Here is a 15,303-nt window from a genome sequence, read left to right as displayed (position 1 = left end):
GTGCCACTATGCTTTCCTCAGCTTTGGGTATCTCTACTTACACTGCCTCCCCCCATCGGCAGTCTACCTTTTCTTTCTTCGTATCGGTCACCACACTGATGTACCGCGACATGGGCTCGCATCGGCCTGGTGTAGAAAAGGGTTTATCAATGGTAAAATCGGAGACCGTATTGAAGGGGCGAGAGATATATTGCTCAATACTTGGAGTGTTTTGGGTTTGCCCTTGGACGGGCGTGATGAAGAAGTGGTACCCTCTTTATGAGGTGCCGTTTTTTATGTTTTTTCCATGATTATAACTTAATTTCAAAGAAAGAAGATAGATGCAGAAAGTTGTGAACTTAGCTCTAAAAACTTAAAGATATTGTAAAAGTATGAATGGCGAACAAAATTGAAATATTTATAGAAGCCATTTGGGCAATGTTTGAGGAGTGGAAATGTCGAACCAATGATGCTTTGTGGGCTTTTCGGTAATCATGCTGACAACGACCCCTGCGCAGCCTTTGAGTCATATCATTTAATGCCCTAACGGGGCTGACGTCATGATGGGAGTATCGAAGAGGCAAAAATTTAAGACTTTTTCTTATCATTTCACTCTAAGAAACGCGAGGACTATTTGTATGTGGCTAAAATCGGATAGTTCAATTTTTGTGATCATTATGGCATTTCACAGCCCGTCTTCAAAAGCCTCGAAGCACAGCTCGAGGTTTGACCCCGAGGGTTCCCAATGCTCGACCTCGGGGAAGTGCAAATCGGTGGCTATCTTAGACAAGCAGGAAATTCCCAAAAGGCACGTGGCTAAAGCTGACCAGGTCTACAAGAATAGTACAAGTCCGTACCGTGACATTAGATAGCCGTACCAGCTGCATATCTCTGTAATAAATGCATATGTACTATGTTGGGATTCCCCCTCCTATATAAAAGGGACCCTTGTCATTTTGTAAATACACATGATGTTCAATACAAGAACAAGAACATTCTCTACTCTCTAACTAAAACATTCTCCATTGTCTTTCCTTTGATTTGTTGCTTACATTTATTGTGTTTCATTGATTGTTCCTCATTTATTATTCATCATTGATCATAAAGAGCCATTATTGAGGCCCTTGGAACTATTAGTTCTTCATCGATCGTCCCCAGTCAAGCTCATCAGCTCAACCTCGAGGCCTAGCTTAGGCCAGTCAGAGACCCCAATTCGCAGTAGTTTGGTTTGAATAACCACACTGCCTTTTACTCTTACTCTACCTTCCTAGCTCATACTTAGCATCTATTGCCTAAAAACTAGTATTTAAATAAATTATGTATTTTTAGAACCACAAATCAAATCTAATTGTAATTACCGTTTTCAAGGTAAACATACAATTTTGTTAACTTCTAAATATTGACCTAAAAAGAATTTTTTCAACGAAGAAGGCATTATTCCCTTCTTATGAATAAAATGAGTTTCTCGTCCTCCAATCAAAATTCCACAACCTAAAAAAGAAATTTTCCAAACTAGTTGTATATCAAAATATTTTCCAAGTGGAATTTATCCACACACATTCACCAGTCCACTTTTCGTCCTTTCCCGAGTGTTAACCGAACAACACACACCTTAGCAGCACCACGCTACTATTCACACATCCCTCTTTAATTGTTGCCACCGCTGTAACTCCCTCCACCTCATTCTCCCACTCCCTCCGCAAACCAAATGTTGCCTTCCCATATCTGTGCCAACGACTAAACTGCAAAAATCCAAACAGTTCATTCCTTTTCGACTTCATCGACCCTAATTGAGGCTACTCAAGTTCTTTTTTTCTTCAATTATCCAATAACTCGGTACTATTTGCTACTGAAGAACTGGTCTGTTGCCCTGGTTTTGTATTTAGTCAAATGGTCATGCTGTGAGAGCAATTCATTATTGAATAGGTTTGAGTGATTAATAGGACTGATGTTCACAAGCAACAATGTTACCGCCAGGCTTTTTGAGCGCCAGATTTGTACCCCTTCTCCAGGCACCAGTGTATGTCTCTTCTTCTCCTCTTCTTCTCCCTTTTAATTCCCCCCTTTTTCTGGTGTTTTCATCCTTGTACTTCTAATTATGCTCACTGTATTCTTATGGCCCCTTGGTTATGGGTTAATTCTGATTTTTAGTCCGTGTGATGTCTGATTAAGCATATTTAACCTTCAATTTATTGAAATGTGCATTTTGGATTCATTTTCTTGTGAATATTCACTAATTTACCAGCATTTTAACCGTTCAACCATTTAATTACCCATGTATTATGTTAAACTTGTATTGTTACTCCATACTTTGAGGGTAATATAGTTCTAACACCAACGACAACAACAAATCCAGTGTAATCCCACAAGTGCTGTCTGGGAGGGCAGTGTGTACGCAGACCTTACCCCTACCTTACAAAGATAGAGAGGTTGTTTTCGGTAGACTCTCAGCTCAAGGAACAATGTAACTAAAGCAACAAACAATTGCAACAGCAAGATAGCATGATAATGAAAGCGAATAACACAACATGTACGTATACGAAACAAATGTAGTTCTAAAAAAAGTCCAAATATAACATGTTTGTTACATATGGGGACCAAAAACACTCATTTTAATTGATTGAAGGTTAAATGTGTTTAGTCAGATCGTAAGGACCAAAATCAGAATTTACAGATAATTGAGGGACCAAAAATGAAATTAATGGAACAGCTGAACCCTTTAAGCATCAGAGGTGTTATCACTGTTTATGAAATTATTTTCATGCTTATGCTCTTGGTTTTGTAATTCAACTCCCAAGCTACAACTGCGAGTCTAATACTTGTTTTTGAAGTCCCCGTACTGAAAGACGTAACTTCATGAGTTACCCTGAAAGAATAGTAAGGTGCTGAAAGCAGGGAGAGAGGGAGCTCTTACTACAGATCTCCTCTTCGTGAAGATTTGTTATGACTTCCCTAAAGTCATCATCCTTTACATTCCAACTATTACTCGCTATTACTTATTTTTATCAACATGTAGACATTGTTGCCAATCTTTATTGATAAAAAAATGTGGTCAAACTATCATCATACTTTGTCCTATATTTTGTATTTTGATACTATATGTCACCAGCCCCTATATCCAACCAAACATTTGAAAACGATCCCAAAAAAAATTCCAAGGTACAACCTGCTCTATAGAGAACATTTTCCTCCAGACCAGACACAACTATGGTTGCCTAAGAATACAGATTCACCTTTTGCAGATTCATCGTGCCAGAAGATTTTATGAGAACATTGTACCAAGTTATACCGTATATGATGTTGAATGTCCCGACCATTCATTTCGCAAGTTCACGGATGATGGTCTATATCTTGTAAGTTTCAGCCGAAATCATCAGGATCTGATTGTTTATAGACCAACATGGTTGTCATTTTCCTGCAAAGATGAAGATTGTGATATTCATGATCTTCCTTCGAAAGCCAGGAAGTTCGAGAGCTTCTTCACGCAACTGTACAGTGTAACTCTTGCTTCTAGTGGGGAACTTATATGCAAGGATTTCTTTCTCTATATGGAGAGCAATCAATTTGGACTCTTTGCAACTTCAACTGCACAAATTCATGATGCTCCTCCTACAGGAGGGGCAATTCAGGGTGTCCCTTCAGTTGAAAAAATAACTTTCCACCTTCTGAGGTGTGTAATCAGTCCCAACTATGAGTTTCATGAGCACTTGATATATTTTTTGGTCTTTGAAGTTATCATGCTTGCTTTGTTGTGGTTTGGTTTTATTCACTTAGGTTGGAGGATGGAGCTATACTTGACGAGAGGGTTTTTCACAATGATTATGTTAATTTGGCACATAGTGTTGGTGCTTTCTTGTATGATGATTTGCTTGCTATAGTGTCCCTTCGTTTTCAAAGAATACACATCCTTCAGATCAGAGATTCTGGAGATCTTGTTGATGTACGAGCAATTGGGGAATTCTGCCGTGAAGATGATGAGCTTTTTCTCAATTCCAATTCCCAGGTAAGTATTATGTTTCGAGTTTTTTAAGTTTAGGGTTAGTTTTGTGGGATGCTTATTCTTTGACTTACTTAAAGAACCAAGACTTATTCAGTGCGTAATTGAAATAAAAGAGACAATTTCTGTCTAGAAGAAAATTGGTTCGTCCACTAAACTATAGTTCCATGAAGCACTAACCAAAAGGCAATTGTGTCTTCTTTCCCTCCTTTTTGTTTAAATGTTCGCAGGCTGAGTATAAACTAGGAGTTGGACTTCTAATGTCTCTCCACAGTAGTAGACTCACCACGATATCTGTCCTGTCATTACGTCAAAGAGGTCTAATGGATCTTGTTTGTTGATCTTAAAAGCTTTTCAGCATTCCTTGTCAGTCATCCTAAAAGCCATTTGTCAGTCACCATGTCGAAAGGTTTTCAGACATACACATGCTTTTGCCCATTTCTCTCACTATATTTTACTCTCTCCGTTTCAATTTGTTTGAATCTTTTCGGAGTACGATGGTCAAATTGACTAATTTTCGGTGTGCATTCGGACATAGATACTTTAAGATTTTTGAAATAAAATTTTACATTAGGGGTAAGGTCTGCATATACACTACCTTCCCCAGAGCCCACTTGTGAGATTATACTGGATATGCTGTTGTTGTATTTAGAAACTACATAAAAAGTACTATAAGTCACAATAGTTAACAATTCAGAATATTCGAAAATTATTTGCAAAAGACATGGTCAAACTAAACCTTGTTTGACTCCCAAAATAGTAAAAGGTTCGTTCTTTTTGAAACGGAGGGAGTATTTTATTTTGGGTTAGGGTAGGCGAGCAAGGAGGATGGTTTATTTCTTGCTTACGTGTAGGGACTTGGGTCTTTTGAAATTGACAAGCGGTTGTGCATGCTAATCTCTGACAGTAACCTATTGCATCAGGTGCTTGTAAATCATGTTGGAAATGGTTTTCATCATGGTCTGCCTGATCCAGAGACTTCTTTCCTGAGTGGTATAAAGCAGCGGCTGCTTTCATTTATATTTCGAGGTATATGGAATGAAGAAACTGACCAGACCATGGTTAGTAATAGAATATTGAATTCCTTGTACTTTTAGAGCTTCAGGATGTTGTTGTTTACTTATTTAATTTATTATGTTGTCAAAGCAGTAAGTCCTAGATTGTTCTGATTCTGAAAAACTTGAGATTATTTTCTAGTCCTTAAAGTGTCATCTTATACCGATTTTCCACCTCATACATCTAGAGGTATACAACTATTGGTTTTAGATGTGTGCTTTGAGGGAGGGTTCTCTTTTCTGAATAAAAATTTATTTGATAGTTCTGATAAACTGGAATGATCACATTTACTTCTTCTATAACTGCATTGATCACAGGTTTGGACTTTGCCAATATCTAAATGCTAATAATAGAACATCTACTTGCTTATCCCAAAAAACAAAATGCTTGAAAAACTCATTGTACAGGAGAACAATGTTTCTTACTTAGCCTCGGACTGCTGAACAGGGAATGAGTTTGTAATTTGATACGTAGCCTAAAATGCAATTCATCAAGGATAAGTCTTTCTGGATCCTTGATGCCTTTTAATACAACAATTTATTTCGTAAAAAAAAAAAAGTCTTTCAGGACATGGATCCTGTGTCCATATATTTTATGGAACCTCGATCAAAAGGAGAGTAGTCTCTCATGTTATAAATGATTTAAGATGACCACTGTGAAATGGATGTTTTAGTACTCATGTCATAAATTATTTAGTGAGACCACTGTGAAATGAGTGTTTTATTTGTGAAGAGCAAGAAGAAAGTACAATCACCTTTTCCTGCACTATACAAGTGAGGTTGGAATACATATGATGTTTGTTTCGAATGGAATGGGTAATGCCAGGGTCAATTGTTATTTGTATCTGTATGGAATGTTTGTCTGGTCTGTAAGGAAGTAAGGAGACTTTGGGATATAACTCCTTTACGCATTATGTGGTCGTGTGGAAGGAATGAAATAGAAGAGGGTTTTGAAGGAAAATATTTTGCAGTGTGGAGTTCTGCATATGGTTTGCTTAAATGCCTATTTTTTGGTGTAAGCAAGATGTAAATGACTTACATGATTTCATTTATCCTTTTATTAGAACTATATACCTTTTGTAAAACCATTGTACTATGTTGGCATCCTTGCTTGTTTGAATGAAATACTTATAAAGAATTATTATGAGAATTCTTAAGGGTTAGAAGGCAGACAGGCGAGATGGAAAGTGATGGTAAAGGACTCTTCACAGAGGTGTGTTACTATCTTGGAAGGAACTTTGGAGATTGGCCTTGGCTAAATTTTTTTGGATTAAAAAATAATTTTATTAATGTATGAGAAAGTTTCTATATATAAGAAGTGTACCAGTAGAGAGCTGTACATAAAAATATGATTCTCTACTAAGTACACCTAATCTTCTATAGAAACTGGGGCCCCATGGATGCAGCAAAAAGAAACCACATAATTAGGCTTCGAAGTGAAGTCAATCACTCAATGTTCTATGAACATTCTCGTAATGGAAAATGCATAGTTCTTCGTTGTTTATGTGGATGATATTATTATAACAGGTGGTGATCATGAATGCATTATTTATCTTAAGCAGCATTTTAGTGGTCACTTTCAGACTAAAGACTTGGATAAACTAAAGTACTTCCTAGGCATTGAGATGGCGCAATCTTGTAGTGGAATTGTCATTTCACAGAGGAAATTTCCTTGGACATATTGTAAAATACTAGCATGTTAAACTGCGAACCTGTTGATACTTCATTTACTGATAGTGTGTTAGCCAGTTTCTCCAGACTCCATCTGACAATCATTGGAACACAATGATCCGCATTTTAAGGTATATCAGAGGTTCACCCGGACAATGTTTATTGTAGGAGGATTTAGGAGAGACAAGTATTATTGGATATTTTGATGCAGATTAGGAAATGTGTTATAACCGGAGGAATCTTAATATATCTTCAAAAAGCAAAAAAGCAAGACTTATTAGCTAGTTCAAGTGCAGAGGCATAATACCGAGCAGTTACTTTAGCTACATGTGATCTTATATGGTTAGAACAATTTCTTCAAGAGTTGAGGTGTGATGGAGATGCACCCATGAAATTGATATGCAACAATCAAACTACAGTACACATTGCTGTGAATGCAGTGTTTCAAAAGAACAAAGCATATAGAAGATGAATGTCATTTTATTTGATAAAAGATTGAATCTGGGTGCATGGCGACAGGTTTCGCCAACTCAAATGATCAGTTTGAAAATATTCTTACAAATTTACTTTGTGGATTTAGAATTGAGCCTATTTATGGCAAGTTAGGAGCGTACAATATGTATGCTCCAACTTGAGGGGGAGTATTATATTAGGAAATTATTATATGGCAAGAGCTCATTACTTGTATATATAGAGGCAAGGCTGGAATCCAAATAATTGTGTAAATATGAATAGGACTTACTAGGGATTACTTTCCTTTACCTTTTTGGATTACTTGTGAACATCATATAAACCCCAACATGCTAGAGGGAATCATCAAACCATTCATTCTTAACATGTCTTCTTTTATCATTCTTTATAGTGACAATCTTATTTTCCTTGACACTGGTTTATCTTTTCAATAATCAGCGAGTGCAGTGCCTGAAGAAGAAGTTTTACTTCCACTTTCAAGATTACATTGACTTGATTATCTGGAAGGTAGTGCTATAACTTCAGCTTTTGTATGTTTTATTACCCAGATGCTCTGCTAAAAACTGGATATATTTAGTTGCATCTGGTCATCTCCTATACATTTCCAGGTTCTGATTCATTTCCTCGTCATTGAACATCTCGCTACTTCTTGACTGCAACATGAGCAGGTACAATTTTTGGACCGACATCACCTATTGATCAAGTTTGGCAGTGTTGATGGTGGGGTGAGATTTCCTTTTTTGCTTTAATGATTTTTGTACTATGGTGGGGTAAGGTCTGCGTACACACTACCCTTCCCGGATCCCACTAGTGGGATTTCATTGGGTTGTTATTGTTTGGTCTGATGGTTAGCTCGATATAGGAACCTTGCGAAAATAATAAGATTTGACGTTCAAAATAGTTGAAATGATGAATTCTGTTTTCTTTTATATCCACATAAGAGAAGTATCTGACTCCTTACATTAACACTATCTTAAAACAAATGATAATAAGTAATTGGACTTGTCCCAGTGGGAATAGCTTGACCTATAGTTTAAAAGTAGCTGCATCAGAGTCTTTGATAATTTACTTATATGGAATTCAATTATTAGATGGGTTTGCGATTGAGGCCCATTTCTCTCATCCAACCATAGAGCTGGATCTGCTTTGGGTTTCAACTGATAGATCTATACATAAGCTCATCTTGCCCCTCTAAATTTGTTTGGAATTTCCAAGTTGCAGACTAATATAAGTTGTTGCGGCAACTTATAACCCAAGTTTTAATCAATTGATTAATGTTGCAGAGTCGTATTTTAGGATCTATTTGTTCCGATGATTTTTAGTGGCCCGATATCTTTTGTACTGTTGCTCTCTATGGGAATAGCTTGACACCCAGGCTTGTTGGATATTGTTGAATCCACAGGTATCTCGAAATGCTGACAGCCATCCTTCCTTTTTTGCTGTTTATAATATGGAGACTACTGACATTGTTGCATTTTATCAGGTATCTGTGTAATATTCAAGTGCTTTACTTTTTGTTATGCAAATTTATCTGAACTGATCTGTTTCTGTTTCCTTTAGAACTCAGCCGATGAGCTCTATTTCTTGTTCGAGCTGTTCAGTGACCACTTTCATGTTTCATCCAGAAGTTCATTACATATGAACTTCATGTCCTCTCATTCAAACAACATCCACGCCCTCGAGCAACTAAGGTGCACAAAGAATAAAGCAACCAGTTTTCCTCAAGTAATGTTCTCTTAAACTGACAAGTTTTGAAGTGCTTAGGTTTTATTTCAGAAAATGTTAACATATCTTTTCGAAAGACTTTCAGTTTTTGCAAATTTTTTCTCAACCAAACACCATTAGAGATGAGGTGTTCAGTTTCCCCCAAAACTGGAAAACTTTACCCAATGGTATTTGGTTGAAAAAAAGATTTTAGAAAATTATTTCACTTTTTGATTTCTGAAAATCATTTTTCGCCTGTTTTGAAAGAAACACCACCGATGTTCTTTTGCTATATCTCATTTGTATTTTCTTAGTATGAGGAACGTGACAGTCTTTGTGCTTTGAAACTGATACCATGCTGTTTCTTAATGCAGTTTGTTAAGAAGATGATGGCCTCCTTGCCTTTTAGTTGTCAGTCTCAGAGCCCTTCCCCTTATTTTGACCAGTCTTTCTTCAGATTTGATGAGAAGGTCTGGTTCTAGAATTCAATCTCTACTTATTATGCGAATGCCACATGATAAATCCATATCCGGGACTAAAATCATGACTAGGTTTATCTGGATATCTAAACGTGATAACCAGCTGAATGAACTCCATGAATGATTTCCTTCCCTCTTTTTTGTTAGGTTGGGGGTGTTCGGAACATTCATAATACTGACACGTGGATCCTATCATAAAAATATAATCTTGTTTTCTTTTGTGTCTCAGTTTGATAGAGCACGAAGTTTAATAATGTAAGAAGAACTTTTGAATCTTGTGGCCTTTAAACTGAATATGTCTAACAATTCCAAAAATGCCCTCTTGAATCTTGTGGTTTTAAACATGCCATGTCATTCTGCTGTTAAGGTAAAATGAGAATGATGAAATTTAAAGCTTACTAAATATAGGAAGGGATTTTCGTTTTTAATAGACTTGAAGGAAAGTAAGGCACGCAAATTGAAACAGAGAGAGGTGTTCTTTTTACTTTTTAATACTTGTACCTGAAAATGATAGTTATTGTCGTCCATGGCTGGCATTAAATGGAATTGCACTATTCAAACTATTATGATATGCAATGTGTATGTACATTTGGTTAGAGGAAATAAAATTCTTTTCTAAATATTGAACATGGTGAAAAAACTATTCCAAAGAGGAAGTGGAAATTAGTTCTTGAGCTAGGCCTGGCTTAGGAGTGTGAATGTATCTGCATATGTGTAACCAGCCCAATCTTGAACAAGATCGACGAGAAATATATTATAACCTAAATTAACCTAACCCATGACTTCTGGACCAGGGTAGCCAAATTAAGCCTTAAGAAAACTAGGAATAATTTGTTTTTGTTTGTTTTTTTGAGGTTTTGCGCAGCTGGTTGTTTCACTCTCTATACTTTGACATACCGTTCCTATGTGTAAAGGAAAAACAACCACGCTCTATGAACAAAAGAACTTTTTTTGTTTGACTTGGTAGGGATATTTCTCTTTATTTTCGTAAATTCTCTCTACCCTTTTACATATACCATGTTGTGCTAGTAAAAAATTCTTTTCAGTTTAGTTTACTATGTATTTTTCTCTCTCTACACTTTTCATCCACTTTGTGCTGCTACAAAGAGGGAAAGGTTTTGGTTTAGTTTGTTGGGTGAATTTCTCACTTTGCGCTTTTAGTGTGTTGGTTAGGGGATATCTCTCTCTCTCCGTACTTCACACTTTCTTTTCTATAAAGAAAAGGTAGTTTTTTTTTTTGTTTTTGGCGGCTATAGTTCCCTCTCTACCCTTTTACACACTATCATTTAACCCTTTTTTTTGGGTTTGGTATGAATTTTTCTCTTTACTTTCACCCATTTCCGGGGGTGAGGCGGGGTTGGATTAGGGTTGACCTTAGATGGCTTGCAGTTTATGTTGAGTCCATACTATCCTTGTTGTTTATCTTAGCCCCGGGCCTTAGATACTGGTTGCATGTCATTTATCTTTTGGTTGTTATGCTTCTGTTACTATTACGGTTTCTACTGGATTTACTAATGAATTGTCTTTTCTTGTTTTTATTTTTATTTCCATCTTTCTGAGCCGAGGGTCTATCGGAAACAGCCTCTCTGCCGTATCGGGGTAGGGGTAAGGTCTGCGTACCCACCCCACACCCCACACCCCACTTTGTGGGATTTTATTGGGTAGTTGTTGTTGTTGTACTTTCACCCATTTCCGTATTTACATTTTCACACATTTTTCTCTGTGACAAAAAATAAAGTTATTTTATAGGTGATAGCATAGGTTTTAGTCTTGAAAGAGAACTTTTTTTATTATTATTTTACTATTATTATTTATTTAACTTATTTTTTCACTTTGATTTATTTGGTATGATGATTGCATGAGTTGAACTTAATTGGAGAAGTGAGGATTCATATTGCCGATCCCAACTTGTTTGGGACTAAGGCATAGTTGTTGTACTTTCACCCACTTCCTCCCTATATAAAAAGAAACTTTTATTTGGCTTGGTGTGTAATATGCATCGGAAGGATATTGGCCCTCGAGTGCAAAGGCAAAAGGGAGCTTGATTGCAAGACCATCCCTCAAGCAGGGACAAAAGTCAGCCTTAGTGATCTGACGGTGCCAAGTGAAGGGCCGTCGGGATAATAGGCTGATCTCCCCAAGAGCTCACATCGACGGGAAGGTTTGGAGCCCTCGATGTCGGTGTCTACATCTATCGATAAAAGAAATATTTTGACTCGTTTGTATATACTTTTCATTGATTACATTTCCACACATTTTTCTCTGTAACAAAAAATAGAGTTCTTTTGGTTTAGTTGGTAACCAATCAAATGATGAAAGAGACAAACAAATGGGAAAAAGGTTTTGACTTGAGCGCGTCAGACTATGTCCCATTATTTAGTCCAAATTAACCAAGTGCATACTGACCCAAGTAAAAGTTGGGTGGGTTGGGTCATTGAGCCTTCATTGATGCAACACGCTTAACTGCCAAAATTTGGTTCAACCCACCCATTTGACACCCTAGTTTGGGTTAAGAGAGTTATCCATTCCGGATGGACATTTTATCTTACCTAACAATAAGCTGAATCATTTAGATTTTTTTCTTCTGTAATAGTGGATAATAACCTTGGGGTTTGGGGGTGGGGGTGGGGGGTGGGGGGGGGGGTCTTTGAAAATTTCAGTTCTTGACTGTAGTTTTATTATTGCAACCATATACACATTGTTGAGAATCATTTGTAATTGGTTTTTTTTTTTTGTTGATAAGTTAAATCATTTGTAATTAGTTTACAGCTGGACTTCCATAAGCAACCTTCATTTAATATCATTCTGATGCTTCAATAAAATTTGGAACATATTGGCTTTTTTCATTGCAGTTGTTCGTCGTGGTCTATGGAGTCCTTATTTCCTTCTTACCTACACCCCAATGTGCATTTTTTGTTGAATTGCAATCTATAAGTGTTGATTCTAAACACAATGTTGGCAATATTCTCATGAGCCTTTTAAATTCCTGATGAAACCTTCTTTTGCAGCTTATTTCAGCGATTGACCGCCATAGACAGTCTACTGACCATCCAATCAAATTCATTTCAAGGAGACAACCTAATATCCTGAAATTCAAAATTAAGCCAGGTACTGGTTTTTTCGTTAAGAAATCTCGACAAGCTTCATCGTCTTCTGGTTGTGAATGTTGCTTGTTTCGTATGCATATTCTTAATGCACATTTATGCCAACAACACTATGCTTCTTATTAGGACCCGAAGCCGGCAGCACGGATGGGCGGACTAAGAAGATCTGTTCCTTCCTCTTCCACCCAATATTACCCCTTGCAATTTCTGTTCAACAAACCTTGTTTCTGCAGGCATCAGTTGTAAATATCCATTTTCGTCGGTAATGTAGAGAGGAGCTATTTTATATGTTACCTATTTGTTTATAAGTTTCTCTATTAATAGTAACTTCTAGTTTGAAATCAACCTAGAAATTGCAAATTGATTAAAACTGATGCATAGAAATGCTATTTTTCTTCTACTCACCTCTCTGCACTACAAACACTAGAGCCAGACCCCTTGATAGAATGCCGAGAGGGTTAGTACGGTCATTATGATTTTTTCTTCTGTATTGTATTAAGCTTTTCTTTTCTAGCTGATGTACATTCAGATATTTATTTGTGTAGCAGAATACTGAGAAGACCCTTTTTAGTTCTGTGACTGCTGTAGACTCTTTTGGGGTGTCCCTTTATTAATATTCAAGCTAAGCGAATGCTTCCATTATATGTTGTATTTCTAAGATTGTTTCAAGCACTGGTAACAATATGATGATGCACCTATAGGAGTGTGAATTTGGTATTCTTCTAAGAACATATTTTTGAGAACTGCAGACAGCATTAAGTATTTAATATTTATGGCACCTCAAAGTTAGGTTATAAGTCATGTATGAAACACTATGTTTCTTTTATAAAGTTGCATTGGAGTAGTAATCAAGCCAAGAAAAGATGCCACTACAAAAAATAGTTCTATGTTCGCACGTTACAAGGAAATTCAGTGATATTGTACTTGAGAATTCAATACGATCCTCCATTGAATTAACAGTAGGAAGAGATGTATTCCTCCACTGAACATTTGTAACACCAGGACAACATGAAGATTGCATATGGTCAATTGATCAAGTAATCAACATACCCACATTTAAGGAAGACCCAGTCTGAGGCAGATCATCATTTTCTGCGGATGTGATTGACGATCTTTTTGAACAAAAGGCTCTGGAATTGGGGCATATCAAACAAAGCTATCTTAAAAACTTAGTGGATTTTGATTTGACCATGAAAGAATCAAAACAAGTTCTTAATCGTGAAAAGGAGAAAAAGCGGCAATATGAAGATTTTTAGTTAACTTTAAATCACGAATTAGTCGACTAGAAAGCTGACAGTTGATTAGAAACTAAGGTATTACTTTAACGGAAAAGGTCCAAAAATCCCCAAATTTTATGAAAAGATTTACAAATAAACTTTGGCTCATAATCGACCTTGCCGACTCTTGGTTCGGATACTCCCTTTTTTTTCAAATGGTTGCCACTGTAGATAAGTCATCCATTCATAAATTGACGTGTATTTTTATTTATAATAACACCATCCCTTTTAATTCATACCCAACCAGATTTAAATAAGCCGATCCGTTACCCGACCCGGAAAACTTAACCCAAAACCTTCGCTGCAAAAACAAGATTCCGGCGGCCATAGTAAGTCAACTCTCTCACTTCATTCCTTAAAATAACAAGAAAAATTAGGGAAGAGAAGTATTTGGGTTATGGGCTAAGAGAGAATCCAAAGAATAGTTGTAAGATTGTAGATCCTAAGTTTTTGGATGGTGCTAGGTCAGTGGTAGTACATGACAGGGAAAGTGAAACTGAGTCAACAAAGAAGCCAACTCGGAGGAGATCGAAGAGAAACAGAAGACTGTTCATATCAAAAGAAGCAATGGAAGTGAAAAAGGAGAAATCCACTAAATTTGAACCAGAACCAAAACCAGTGAGTTCATTTTCCGATACTTTCCCTGAAGAAGACATTGTTATTTTTCTAATGATGCTTTCTAAAGATGTATGGAGAAGTTCATATGAGTCTGACGAGTCAAAATTTAGAAATAAAAAACAAGGGGAGTACCAATATGAGATTTGTAACAAAGTGTTAAATTCATTTCAAGCTTTAGGCAGTCAAAAAACAATTCACAAGAAGAACAACTCTTACATTGAAGACCAAAACGAGGGGATCAAGTCAAAAGAAAATTCGAGACAATTGAGATTGAAGAATGTGGATCAGAAAGTGCATGAATATCCGTGATACGGTGTCCATCTCATTCAAATGATTTGGTAGCCAATTTTGTTGATTTGGTTTGGTTTGGTAGCCAACCTTGTTGAATTTGTATAATTTGGTAGCCAATTTTATTGACTTGGTTTGGTTTGGTAGCCAACCTTATTGAAATTGTGAAAAGGGTGTGTAAATTGTCAAATATTGTAGGCTTTAGAGAGTGAAGTTTGGGCATAAAAGGAGAGCTTTAACTCTCATTTCTACACACCAACAAAGAGAGAAAAGAGAGAGTAAGGTATTCCATAAACTATAAGAAAATAGTTTGTGAAGAAAAATAGAGTGATAGATATTGTAGTGAGGTGGAAAAAAACAAAAGAGTGTTTATTTCTTTTGAGGGTGTAGTGGTCTTAGGAGTATTTACTACACAGTGTAAAATTCATCGCTATAGTGATATCAGTTGCTCTTCTTGGCCGTAGTTTTTTCCCTTATTCAGAAGGGTTTCCACGTAAAATCTTAGTGTCATTATTGCTGCATTTATATTGTTGCTGATTTAACCATAACTTAGTATTCTGCGTTTATCACTAATACCGTGAATACTATTTTTACGAGGTTTATTCCCGACAAGTGGTATCAGAGCCAAGGTTCTGTCTGAGTATGCTCTGTGGTTGCAGC

At 36.6% G+C, this 15,303-nt stretch overlaps 1 protein-coding gene and 1 pseudogene across 3 annotated transcripts; both read left to right on the top strand.

The window, feature by feature from the left end:
- Positions 1-1,527: 1,527 nt before the first annotated feature.
- On the top strand, positions 1,528-13,099 carry LOC107817062 (light-mediated development protein DET1). 3 transcript variants are annotated; one of them, XM_016642839.2, is made up of 12 exons: positions 1,536-1,999; positions 3,222-3,332; positions 3,443-3,649; positions 3,754-3,982; positions 4,900-5,037; positions 7,612-7,680; positions 7,842-7,898; positions 8,576-8,656; positions 8,734-8,898; positions 9,252-9,347; positions 12,365-12,464; positions 12,587-13,099. In XM_016642839.2, the coding sequence occupies exons 1-12, from the start codon at positions 1,944-1,946 to the stop codon at positions 12,724-12,726; spliced, it is 1,449 nt and encodes a 482-aa protein (XP_016498325.1). In that variant the 5' UTR covers positions 1,536-1,943; the 3' UTR covers positions 12,727-13,099. The 3 variants fall into 3 exon arrangements, with proteins under 3 accessions (XP_016498324.1, XP_075099731.1, XP_016498325.1); XM_016642838.2 differs by having other exon boundaries at positions 1,528-1,999; positions 3,222-3,649; XM_075243630.1 differs by lacking the exon at positions 7,842-7,898 and having other exon boundaries at positions 1,528-1,999; positions 3,222-3,649.
- Positions 13,100-13,468: 369 nt separating this feature from the next.
- LOC107817061 (zinc finger protein ZAT1-like) lies at positions 13,469-14,802 on the top strand (annotated as a pseudogene).
- Positions 14,803-15,303: the final 501 nt, after the last annotated feature.

Source organism: Nicotiana tabacum, chromosome 22 (assembly GCF_000715075.1).
Source record: "Nicotiana tabacum cultivar K326 chromosome 22, ASM71507v2, whole genome shotgun sequence".
Taxonomy (NCBI): Eukaryota; Viridiplantae; Streptophyta; class Magnoliopsida; order Solanales; family Solanaceae; genus Nicotiana; species Nicotiana tabacum.
The sequence above is the reverse complement of the archived record's forward strand: the minus strand, read 5'-3'. Positions and strand labels throughout refer to the sequence as shown.

Excerpts from the sequence above, each read along its gene's own strand:
- LOC107817062 (XM_016642838.2), top strand. The coding sequence starts at position 1,928 with ATGTTCACAAGCAACAATGTTACCGCCAGGCTTTTTGAGCGCCAGATT. Across the intron at positions 2,000-3,221 it reads CCCCTTCTCCAGGCACCAGT|ATTCATCGTGCCAGAAGATT; the intron begins GTATGTCTCTTC and ends CACCTTTTGCAG. Across the intron at positions 8,657-8,733 it reads ACATTGTTGCATTTTATCAG|AACTCAGCCGATGAGCTCTA; the intron begins GTATCTGTGTAA and ends TGTTTCCTTTAG.